General features: G+C 37.0%; 1 protein-coding gene across 4 annotated transcripts in view; it reads left to right on the forward strand.

The window, feature by feature from the left end:
• lrp1bb (low density lipoprotein receptor-related protein 1Bb) overlaps positions 1-1,629 on the forward strand; it is a 271,908-nt gene extending 270,279 nt beyond the window's left edge. For all 4 annotated transcript variants that reach the window (XM_058392915.1, XM_058392917.1, XM_058392919.1 and 1 more), the window contains one exon: positions 209-1,629. In XM_058392915.1, coding sequence (XP_058248898.1) covers positions 209-349 — 141 coding nt within the window. In that variant the 3' untranslated portion in view covers positions 350-1,629. The remainder of the gene's footprint in view (positions 1-208) is intronic.
• The last annotated feature ends 11,934 nt before the right edge of the window (positions 1,630-13,563 follow it).

Below are 13,563 nucleotides of genomic sequence, written 5' to 3' on the forward strand. Positions count from 1 at the left end.
CTGTCATCATCCCTGTTTGTGCGTGTTGTGTGTGCTTGCCTGTTTTACATAAACATTTTTGTTCACATTTAGCAACCAGTGGAGTCTATAATTATTCTTACATTTAGAATACAGATGTTTTCATCTTCTCAACATCACCAATCTCAATAATTGGATTTAAATTATATTTTTTCAACAATTGACCTTTCTCCGGATTCTCTCCATACAGCCTATGAACTACTCCAATCCAGTGTATGCCAAGATATACATTGATGGACAGAACTGTCGGAAGCCAGTCATCAGTATTGATGAAAGGAGAGAGCTGCTCCCAAAGAAACTAGAGGGGACAATTCGGGAAACCGCCGCATAGCCTGACTTTACACTTTGTACTCTTTTTTTACGTGAGTGTACAAAATGTATAAAATGTGGAGAAAAAAAAGAATTTTCTATTTCTTATCAGGTCCTGCTAATGTACTTAGGTTTGCTTCTTTGTTCAGCAGCAGTGTTACCTCTCCATGTGCGATAAACTTTGGACTTCATATATGTCCTCTCCTTTAGTTTCTGTTGTTGTTTGTTTCATTGTTGTTTTTTTCTGGGGTATATTACATATACTGCACAGTATATTTGCAGATTACCCAGCCTTTAACAAAGAAATGACAGCAGCAAAAATATTTCACCCCCTAAAATCATGTATTTTGCCTTACGGTGTTAACTCAGTAATGATGTGGGATTTATTTTATGTTATTTACTTTGCACCATCCATCATCTTTTCATTATCGTCTTTCATTCTTCATTTATTTTATACTTAAATTATGCTTTGTTAATGTGAAACTTAGTTTCGCATCTAAATATATATCTGTAGAGACTGGGGATTTTTTTTAATGTTCATCGTCCTTGTTTATCTTTACAGAGGGCTACTGATATCCATTGAATTAAGACTTTATTTTTTCTGATCTTATCCATGGTTCTGTGTTCTATGTGCGCTCGTAACGAAACTGCCCAGCCATATTTGTCACTTTTCATTCAAGTGATTTTTGCCTTTAATCACTGAAAATAATGCTGCATATTCTAAGATACTGTCTTTTTTGTTTTTCATCCAGCTAAAATCACACAACCTGTTGGAGGTGATCAATACTTAATGGACAATTTGTGAGAGTACATCATTATCTATCTTTGACAATTAGCTTTTTTTACGAGGTAATTTCAGCCCAGTGGAACAGCAATCCATCTGGTGAACTTAATGTAATCTGTTCAGACGTGTGTCTGATACATGAAAGATATGAATCATTCATTTGGTTTAAAGACTTACTTACGAAAACACAAACTGAAAGGCACCCAGACTTGCTGAATGATTATTATTGATCAACTCCAGTGACAGTAGAATTAGGTCCCCAATGGCTGGCTCGTCATACAGGATGTGATAGAGGAATTAATCTTACTTTACTGCTATGTGGAGAGTGGTATGAATGAAAATCCCTTTGTCTGTTACTTTAAGAGAGAGACATTACTAAGATACAGTACAACAGATTTTATAATTTTGTATTTGATTTATATGTTGTTCGGCTGCTTGTATTTTGGAAAAAAATGTATTAAATGTAAGTATCTTTTATATAAAATGCATCAGTATGAAATAAAAGCATTTTATTTCCATTTTGGCAGTAATTTGTTTTTTAATTTCTGGTGAAATTTGGTCTATTTAATTTGTAAGAACAGCCATGCACAATGTCTGGTTAAATACATGCATGCTGTAATCTGGTGTAAATGTTTTGGTACTGATTTAAAGGTCTAGAGATAATTAGGTTGATGACTGCAGAGACGATCTATAGGAACAAAAGCAAGCTGAATTTGAATCCATTTTGCAAATACACATCACAGCTGTTTGTCAACAGTGTACATTGCTTCTAACACACTGGTAGATTCATCTGAATACTTCAGAACAACATGGTTTTTATGTATGTAATGCTTTTTTTTTCAATCATCTGCTGCATGTATTGATGGAAAGTCTTCTATATGTATTTCCAGCATTCATTACAAACTCCAGGACCAGTAACATCTGGCCCACAGTTCTGATCTAGGTTCCTCCCAGTATGATGCTGGATGTTATGCTACAGATAGAAACAGAAAGAGAGACAGTAAGAGTAAGCATTGCAGAAGAAGTAAATAAATGTTGTTAGTATGCTTCTTCTGTGCACTGGGGCTGTTTAATAAGGAAATCTCATCTGCTCCAGGGTTGGGTTTTGTAGCAATAAAAAAGCCATAAAACAGGGAGGATTTCATCCTGCTTTATGGTTAGCAGCCTGTGTGCAAAAATGAAACTGTAGAGTTGCTTGCTTGAGTGAATCAGGTACATGTAATGCTGTTTTTCACCTGGCCCAAAAATGGGGGAAAAAGCCAGTGTAGGAAAGTTTGTTGGAAAGTCACTGAGTGCATCCTGGAAGCCTGCAATTGAAGTGCCTTCATCACCTCAGCTAGCACCAAAGGAGTGTGATATGAGTCCAAGGGTTGCCAGTTCAAAATTTTCAGCCGAAATGAAATCTCAAAAGACCTGAAATTAGCTTAGAAAGTTTTAGTAATGGAAATGGAAGACAGTGTTCTTCTTTCCTCAGTCTTTGCATGTGAACAATTTCATCATGGTGCATACACATTTCTAATTTGCAGTAATAGTTTTTTTTTTTTTTTAAATCATCACCTGGTATGGCAAATTTCCCTCCATTATCCCCCTTTTTTTGTAGCTATAACTCAATATGTTACAAATGAAATGTGTCTGAGTATTTCATAGATATACTGTCTACACTTACATGTTCCCTTTGTTAACATGTATCATATGTTCATAGAAAAGATATTAGATTAGATGTAATTAAATTAAATTAAAGAGTATTTGACCCTGTAAGTATTATCCTCTGCATATTGGGAACTCAAGACCTGCTGTTTTGGAGATGTTCTGACCCAGTCGTCTAGACATCACAATTTGGCCCTTATCACAGTTGTTCAGATCCTTAACCCATTTTTTCTGCTTTTTTTTCCAACACATCAACTTCGACATCTGGCTGTTCACTTGCAGCCTAATATATCCCACCCCTTGACAGGTGTCACTGTAACAAGATAATCAATGTTATTCACTTCACCTGTCAGTGCTTCTAATGTTATGGCTAACCGGGGTATAATTTCTATCAAGAAAATAAAGCAGTGGCAGTGAGTAGCTCAGAACTAGACACAAAGGAAAACAGTTACAGGTGGAATTAATTATGTTTATTACTTGTAAATATTATCAAGCAGAGAGTATCAAATTACTAAAGAGTAAATATATATAAGGGTGCCACTAAACCCATCCATCCATCCATTGTCTATACCCGCTTTATTCCTAATTAGGGTCACAGAGGTCTGCTGGAGCCTATCCCAGTGCACATTGGGTGAAAGGCAGGGGTACACCCTGGACGGGTCGCCAGTCCATCGCAGGGCTGCCACTAAACCCTATTTTCCCAGTAAACATTGCAGCCTACAATTCCCAACCCGCACACACACACACACACACACAAAACCATACTTCTTATTGAGCACACCTGTTCTCAGTCAGTCTCACTACTTCCTGGAATCTTTAAAAGAGACTCTCAAACATTTATTTGTTGTGATTGTCTTTCTGGTCTTTTGACATTGGTTCTGGATCTCTTATTTCTCTATTTGATGTTGTCTGTTAATTGCCTGACCTCTGTCTGTTTCAATTAGAAGAAGAATAAGCGTTTATTTATGTCACATGTACATGACAGCACAGTGAAATTCTTTTCTTCACATAACCCAGCTTGTTTTAAAGTTGGAGGTCAGAGCACAGATCAGCCATATACAGCACCCTGGAGCAGAGAGGGTTAAGAGGCCTTACTCAAGAGCCCAACAGTGGCAGCTTGGCAGTGCTGGCACTTGAACCCAGACATTCCAACCAGGACCCCAGAGCCGTAACCGTTTGTACCTCCTCTGACCTGAGTGCCTTGAGACTATCAAGTTTGCCTCCTGATTTGGATCAGTGCCTTGTGTTTATTAAAACTGCTTTACCTGCACTTTCACACAGTCTCAAGCATCCGAAAATGATGAGGATCATCATGCATGCTATATATTTTAACTGTTTTGCAGATTTCAAATATTGCATAATTAAGAGAATAGTGAAGAGAATACTGAATACTGATATTACAGACTTCCACAATGCACATCGTCACATTTTTGCATAACAGTGTATTGTGTCATGCTGTTTTGTTGCACCCAGGGGCGTTTCTAGGATTTGAAAACATCAGGGGCTGAGCCCGAAACATCAGGGGCTAATTAGGGAGAGGGGCTAAGCAAGAATAACACTTTTTGTAAGGGCATTTTTATGTAATATTGTTTTATTATAAACAAAAATTAGCTCAGATAGTATGCAACTTTAGAAAATCTCTTTTACAGCTTGTGTGTGAAGCAGAGCCATGTAGATCCTTTTATTATTACTAATATTATTATTATTTTACAATTATCTTTTACTATCTTCTCTTCTCTTCTCTTCTCTTCTCTTCTCTTCTCTTCTCTTCTCTTCTCTTCTCTTCTCTTCTCTTCTCTTCTCTTCTCTTCTCTTCTTGTTCTCTCATCTCTCATTCTCAAACTGTCTTGCTGCTTGTATCTTGTCTACTTCATTCTTCTATCCTATTTCTTTGAGGGTAGAATCATCAGAGAATATCTCCATTTGCCATATTAGTATTTATAGTGCTGAGAATTCCTTTTTCAATTGAGAGAACAGCCAAATGATTGAATCTGTTCTGGTGCATTGTTCACCTAAGTCGTATTTTAATTTAAATACTGCATTAGTTAAAAATAATAATAGTCATAATGTTCAGACTGTAATGTCTTAGCACTTTAACAGTTTATATTTTATTTAGATCTATCTTTAGGCTTATTTAATTTAAGGCCTTTGTAGTCTTGGGGATGGAATAATATTAAAAAGGGTCCTGTATGTCTATAATATGCTTATAATCACCTATGAGTTAGGCTATTATCCAAATAATAACATTGTTGTGTTTTCTGACCGTTTTTTTTTATTGCTGTCGCACTCAAGGGCTGTAAGGTGTTTAGTCACGTGGTGTGAAAGCGGCGCTGCGCAGACCGACAGGTGTATGATATTAAAGTATCGCGATTCTAGAGCGGTTCTAGAGCATATTCGAGCGCACAATCTCTCAGTATTTTGTGTGTGTGTGCAGAGAGAGATGTCAGTCAAAATTGTGTACAGTAAACGACAACAGAGCTCAACTAAAACGATCAACATTTACTTAATTCCTCTACACTCCGGTGGCAAAATTCAGGATAAAACATTCGGTGCTAGATTAAAATCATGATTAGACCTAGCGACGCCCCTGGTTGCACAACCTATATATCAGAACATGCATTAATATAAACTTTGCAGCCTAACAAATTTGGCACTGTTTTAGGCAAGCTATTGAAGCTGAAAAACCTTCTAGCTAATCAGAATCAAACATTCTTCATCACTGTAGTATTAATTTATGTAGTGTAATAAGCTGTAATAAATATTTCACCTTTTCATGTCATTTCCTTTACAGAATGGATTTATGATTCGAAAATTAAACAGAATCCCAGTCCAGGTATCTTATCCGCTTTGATTATAGAAAGTGGTGACTGTGCATAATTGTTCATTAATCTCAGGCATGATTGTGCATAAGACATTAAGTCCTCATTGGAGGTGACATTATCTGGTTGTAAAATCCATGGATATATGATTGTAATCCTGTTAATGAGGGAGCAAAATCAATTCTAAGCAAGGTATGATTCCACACTCAATGCAGAGCTGCCTAATATTCAATTTCAAATTTTTTTAGAACCAAAAAATAAATCATTAATTAAAAAATATATATTAAAACACTAAAGTATCCTATATGCTTTGTTTTGTATACTAACTTTTTTTTTTCATATCAGTCTAAATAAAATGTTAATGTTAATATTTCCAAACATCTGTGGGGTATGGCACACAACAGCAGACACACAGCTGTCTACAGTTTTGTGATATGCACAGTACAGGCTTCTTTTCCATTATCATATATTACATCATGACTTTTTATGTATGGCAATCTCACAAACCATCCTTGGTTTTGTTCAGGATAATTGCAATCCAACACACCAGTAACTCTCCAAATTGAAAATCAGTCATCTCACTATCCTTTGAAAATCACTTCATATAGAAGTGAGTGAGCTGAAAAAGAAATATGATGGCAATTTACCATGGTCTCTCTTATTTTTACGATAAAGACTCAGTAATCATGACATCAAAAGAAGCCTGTCGTTGGTTTATAAATGGAGTTGGCTGATGTTACTCATTCTATAAAAGGTGAGAATTCAAATGTTCATTATGGCAATCAGTCTTGTGTACGTGTGTGTAAAATTAAGATTAAAAAGGGAGACCAACAATGCTGTATCAAACCCAATAAAACTGATCTATAGGACATACAGACAATTTAACAGATATCCCATAATAACAAAGTAAAAACATATTATTAAAGATTTTCAACAAAAAAAGGTAAAAATCCAAAACTGAAATCTCTCCTTCATAAACCCTTCATTCCCTTGGCTGTTGCAAATCGTGGTCAGGTGCATCCTGTATGCTTTAATTATCCTTGAGATGTGTCTAGAACTCAATTGGAGTCCACTTGTTGCAATTTGAATTGATTGGACATAATTTGGAAAGACACACACCAGGGTTTTAAGGGCCCACAATTTACGCTGCATTGTGAAGACAAAAACCAAGCCATGAAGTTCAAGGAACTGTCTGAGGATCTCTGAAATCAAACTATGGCAAGGTGTAGATAAAAGCAAGGATATAAAACAATGGACTACAATATTTTTTGACATATTCAAGTGTGCAAAAAGTAAATGAGTATATTTACATTCACTGTCCACTTTAATAGGAATATCTGTACACCTGTTCACTTATCTAATTAGCTGACCATGTGGCTGAAAGTGACAGAAAAAAGATCAGGTGATCTTCAGCTGTCCAGTTTGGGTGAGTCTGTGCCCATGAAAACCTCAGATTCCCATTCTTGGCTGACAGGAGTGGAGCCTCATGTGGTCTGCTATTATATCCCATTCTTGAGGTTGAATGTTTTGTGCATGCTGAGATGCTTTTCTGCGCACCACGGTTGTAAAGAATGATTATATGAATTATTATATCCTTTCTGGCAGCTCAAACCAAGCTGATCATTTTTCTATGGCCTTCTTATCAACACCCACAGAAATCATTATATGTTTCAAATTATATGTTTTTCTTTTTTGCGCCATTCTGGGTAAACTTTAGAGACTGTTGTGTCTCAGGAGATCAGCAGATTTTAGAAAAACCAGCCCATCTTGCAACAGCAGCCACTGACTTGAACATTAAGTAAAGTCTTTATTTGTATCAACGTGATTTTATGCATTGTGTTGCTGCCACATGATTGGCTGACAGGATGATATATTCCCTAGTATATTCTCTAGTGGATGCCTGTTATAATACACTTTACAACTCTGGAGTCCTAAAATACCTAAACAGGAAAAGGATATACTGTACTCACGCACACATGACTCCTCACAGTGTCACACACTGACCAGGTATGCTGTATGCTTGTGAAAGGACTCATATAATTGCATTTCAAATGAGCTTCGTAGCTTCCACTTCTTTTCAAGCTCTGACAAATGATTTATTTTGGAAGCAGTAACCTCAGAAAGGAAACAGGATAAAATTGGATTTTCTATCCCATTTTCTATCCTCCCCAGAGCCGACAGTGATTAGGTCCCTGTTTGGACTCTCATTTCCCCATGGGCTGATGCATTTCAAAAGGTTTTGTATTGGGATCAGAGTTGGGTTCACAAACTCAATGTGTGGATGATAAGATTGTCAGCACATGTACACAATGCAGGATGAGGTTAAAGAATCATGATGCAGGTGCATGATTATGCCTCCCAAAAGGCCTAGATGCTCTTGTAAAAGTGTGTGCTATGAAAAATGGAAATAGGCAAGATGTAATCGATCAAAAACCATTAGCTTACAATATAGTACATTATAGTATATCGCCTCATCTCTAAAACATTTTAGTTTTTTCACATTTTTATATTTTTTATTGTTCAACACAGAGATGACATTTAGGCTACATACATCCCACCTACTTTTGAAACATTACACCCCCTTACTTTTTTTAATATTATAATGTATATGCATTCATTCTTTATCTTAAGTAATCACTTTATTTAATTGAATGAGACTTCTCTCAGTTCTGTAGTTTCATTAAACAACAAATTAAACATGACTTTTAGATGCTTTGGATTTCATAAACAGTGCCGTGAGCAGAAGTTAAATTAAGATGGTATCACACTTGCAAATGGCAGGCTGTGTCTTTAGTCAACAAAATTATGGAGGCATACAATGCTGGATCATATCAAAGCATTCAAGGGCAACTGAATTAGCACAATGTCCTTGTTCGGGTGGTATGTACATATTTTTTCAAACACAAAGAGAGTTAATGTAGTGTAGTATAGCTCTGGGACTGGAGCTTGACATACAGAAGGGCTTTCTTTCTTTTAAGAAGTCTCATCTAGGGCTGGTTTTGTAAGATTTTTGTTTACCTGGTTTGAAGTCTGTTAGAGGTAAAAGATGCATCACAAAGGATATTTTCACACTTAGTTTGAATACTCAAGTCTGCACTCAGAATTCTGGTCTTGCTTGCGGTTAGGGCTCATAGTCCCAGGTTTGCATTCACATAGAAGAATTTCTTCCTTTTGTGGGAAGTGGTAACTCCATGGGTAAAATGTTGAACTAGTGAGTGAAAGATTAGGAGATTCAATCTGACTACTGTTGGGCCCTTAACCCTCAACTGCTCAGTTGTATATAATAATTGAGATATGGTGGATAAGGGTGTTTGCCAAATGCTGTAAACATCCTAAACCATGATGAAATTCATATATTATATATATACATATGTTTAGGTAGAGGTACTAGGGTTGTCCTCTTGCTGTTGTTGATTATTATGTAGCCATAATTTCCATGGCATTACAAAAGTAGAAGCAGTAATAAATGTTGAACTAATCATGTTGTTCAGCATTGGGTTCCATACCTGATGAGAACCATATTGCAGTTCAGTTGAAGATAACCCAAAACCATAAGGGCCAGGGAACAGATCTTTGATCCTGCATTGTAAAACTAGTGTGCAGTCTACATGTCAGGTTAATCCAAAGCTGTTCACTTAACAATAGCCCTAGCATACCATGCCATCATGGAGATCGCTTTGTGCACAAGGCTTAAACATAAAATAACAATCTTTTATTATATTTACAGCATGCTACAGGTCTGGAGGTGAAAAATTCTAACAATACAAGACAGTAATGTGCTTCTTGATATACAACAAAATGGGCTTACTAAATGTCTACTGCACTAGTCTACAACTACAATAAATGTTTTCCTCTAAATTCTACATTTATCATGCTCTCCAGGACATTTTATTTAAAGATCCTTTCATGAGGTTTCAGCAAGCATGTTGATGATACAGCATTCCAAGCCTTTTTGATAGGTTTAATCGAGAGATTATGTGAGTAAGGAACACTGGCAAATTGAATTCATTGTAAAATACTGAAATGTCAAAATGACTTCTGTTTGCATGCTTTAATTAATAAATGACAGCTTCCTTCAATGTCAAGTATTTTAGTCCTTTTTAATGATTAAAGTCATCTGTTGAAAAACAGAATGTTCTTTCAGGTAGTATTTCTGTTCAGCTATTTACTGGTCAGAGTTGTTGTTTAGTTTGCTAGGCTTAAAGTAATGATTTTCAGAGTGGATCCAGAGACTCTGAGGACCGCTGTGAAGCATAGCCTGAATTTTTTAAATAAATTATTAATATTAATATTATTATTAATTATATCAGTGGTAATCTCAAGCCATCATTATCAAAACTATTATATATTTTAATGACTGCTCACTGAATGTTCACTTTATCAATTCAAACAATTCTAATCACAAAAACAACTGAGATTCAGTGTTCCAAATTAGCGCACTTATGACATTAGTAGCATTACTTCAGAGAGATTCAGCCAATATTCTTCAGTTTATACTTCAGTGTGTGGCCTGTAAATGAGGCAAAAAGAAATCACAGAGATGTGATTGCTGAGATGTCTGGTCCTGAGTTATTGATTACAGTTTAATTATGCAATCAACCATTTCAAAGGGATTTTTTTTAATCTCACCTACCCTGATGTGACTACCACATCAGTCAAAACAAGGATGTGTGAGTGTAACAGGATGAAGGGATCCTTACCCTATCTCTGACACCAGGCAATCGGATAAAACAGTAGGGAAGATGATGGACCAAGGCATAGTCTAACATCTTGATTCTGATCATCAACACTTCAAAGACAGAATCACATACTCCTGCTGATGTCATTTTCACATTCTAGGACTATCTCACATTCCCTGCAGCAGTTCTGCATAGTAGATATTTTCTGTCAAAAAATTACTGAGATTCAGTATTACTATATATATTACAATAAGGAACATTGAATCTCAAAAAAATTTTGACAGAAAATATCTACTATTTTTTTATTCATACTGCCATTTCTTAAGTCTGAATACCTTTGCTCTAATGAGAGATGTGAACCCAAAGCATACCACCAAAATACCACCACAGCATAACAAAGCCACAGTACGTCACAAAAGATGGCAAAGTACGTCACACTTACAGCAGAATCATTTTGAGTGATCCAATTTTGATGATCCCTACTACAGTCAAATTTATTTCTTGTATTTCCTATTAGAGGAAGCAAGTGTGAGAATTTCCCGAGGTTATAGATGAAATCAAAACTGACAGACCAAATGAAACTTTCAAATGCAAGAAGCGCAGCTCAAATCATTCATTTGGCCCTCTTTCAAATGGTCCCCAGACACCAACAGTTAATTAAAAATTAACCTTAGCTGATTTATCACCACCCCGGAGCACAGGGCTCCAGCAGATTTCTGTTAGGTCCTGCGCAAGTACATTTGCAATTATACAGCCATAAAGAAAGGCAGATTTACAGGTCATCTTCGGTGTTTGCTGCTTCCTTTTTTTTCAATTTCACAGTGAACAGTGACAGCTTAACACTGCAGTCGCTATTAATAGTGGAAATGTCATAGAGAATCCTGGGAGCACGATGTTATACATCGACTGGATTTCAGACACCTCAGAGATCTCAGGTCTAAATGAAATGAAGCTAAATATATCTAGTCTTGGTAATGTTGGGTAGTGTTGGAAAAGCCTATTTCACATAGACCTAAATATTTTGCATATCTATTCTAGAAAATTGAAAATAGAAAATTCATTTGTTTGAAGCATGTGAATCAAGACAATTCAAGGCTATTGTCTAATATATATCAAGAAAACAGCATAAATACAGCTGCAAATATTTTGATATGTATAAAAACATCCTTTCAAGAAGACAATGGATTTTAACATGAAAGAGTGTAAATAAAGACAGAATTTGCTATAATATCTTGGCTGTAGTATACAGTATAATGTACAAGCTGCCTTCCTCAACTGTAAAGCCTTTTCCTACCTGATTGTTGCATGCACATGCGGGGTTGTTTTGGAGGAATCAGCAAGAAGTAAAACCTTAAGGGCAAACATCTCAAAAAATCTCAAACTTGTCAGTTAGCCACAATATTTTGAAATCTATATTGGGAACTGTTTTAAATGCAGAAAGTTACACACTATCAGCTATGCATGCTGTCAGAGCCCTGCCACAGTTGTACAGCGAAATAGGCATTCATACATTGTTTACTGCAATGACCTGGTGATTTAAGAAGCATATACTGAAATAAGTACAGTACAATGAAGCTGCTTCTCCTGCACAAAAAGAATATTTTTTGACACATTTATACCACACATGTAGTTGAAGCACTGATTCTGATTGGGCAAAAGGTGTTGATTTAGCACAGCTCTTATAATAATGCCAGGTTTGTAATATCGCAAACATCCTAATATGTTATTGTAGCAGTAGGTATATTTACACTGTGTTTTACTGTATTTTTGTGTAGGTCTCTCAGTAGAATTACACACTTTTTCTTGTCTTATTATTTTCAAAACAGAACAAAATCCCAGGAAACTTGAAAATGCTGAATGTAATTTAATAAATGGAGAGAAAATGCTTGATGCATACATGCTTTTTTTCAGTAAATACACTATATTGCCAAAAGTATTCGCTCACCTGCCTTGACTTGCATATGAACTTAAGTGACATCCCATTCCTAATCCATAGGGTTCAATATGACGTCGGTCCACCCTTTGCAGCTATAACAGCTTCAACTCTTCTGGGAAGGCTGTCCACAAGGTTTAGGAGTGTGTTTATTGGAATTTTTGACCATTCTTCCAGAAGCGCATTTGTGAGGTCACACACTGATGTTGGACGAGAAGGCCTGGCTCTCAGTCTCCGCTCTAATTCATCCCAAAGGTGTTCTATCGGGTTGAGGTCAGGACTCTGTGCAGGCCAGTCAAGTTCATCCACACCAGACTCTGTCATCCATGTCTTTATGGACCTTGCTTTGGTCACTGGTGCACAGTCATGTTGGAAGAGGAAGGGGCCAGCTCCAAACTGTTCCCACAAAGTTGGGAGCATGGAATTGTCCAAAATGTCTTGGTATGCTGAAGCATTCAGAGTTCCTTTCACTGGAACTAAGGGGCCAAGCCCAGCTCCTGAAAAACAACCCCACACCATAATCCACCCTCCACCAAACTTTACACTTGGCACAATGCAGTCAGACAAGTACCGTTCTCCTGGCAACCGCCAAACCCAGACTCGTCCATCAGATTGCCAGATGGAGAAGCGCGATTCGTCACTCCAGAGAACGCGTCTCCACTGCTCTAGAGTCCAGTGGCGGCGTGCTTTACACCACTGCATCCGACGCTTTGCATTGCACTTGGTGATGTATGGCTTGGATGCAGCTGCTCGGCCATGGAAACCCATTCCATGAAGCTCTCTGCACACCGTTCTTGAGCTAATCTGAAGGCCACATGAAGTTTGGAGGTCTGTAGCGATTGACTCTGCAGAAAGTTGGCGACCTCTTCGCACTATGCTCCTCAGCATCCGCTGACCTCGCTCCGTCAGTTTACGTGGCCTACCACTTCGTGGCTGAGTTGCTGTCGTTCCCAAACACTTCCACGTTCTTATAATACAGCTGACAGTTGACTGTGGAATATTTAGGAGCGAGGAAATTTCACGACTGGATTTGTTGCACAGGTGGCATCCTATCACAGTTCCACGCTGGAATTCACTGAGCTCCTGAGAGCGACCCGTTCTTTCACAAATGTTTGTAAAAACAGTCTGCATGCCTAGGTGCTTGATTTTATACACCTGTGGCCATGGAAGTGATTGGAACACCTGATTCTGATTATTTGGATGGGTGAGCGAATACTTTTGGCAATATCGTGTAATTGAAAACAGTGTTAGCATTGAAAATTGCTGTGGTATTGTTGATCTTTTTTTTTTGTAACTGCACAAATTATTGTGATTTATTTATTTATTTGTTTGTTTAGTTATTTATTTATTGTATTTTTTTTAACTTTTTATTTA

Source organism: Hemibagrus wyckioides, linkage group LG06, assembly GCF_019097595.1.
Source record: "Hemibagrus wyckioides isolate EC202008001 linkage group LG06, SWU_Hwy_1.0, whole genome shotgun sequence".
Lineage (NCBI taxonomy): Eukaryota > Metazoa > Chordata > Actinopteri > Siluriformes > Bagridae > Hemibagrus > Hemibagrus wyckioides.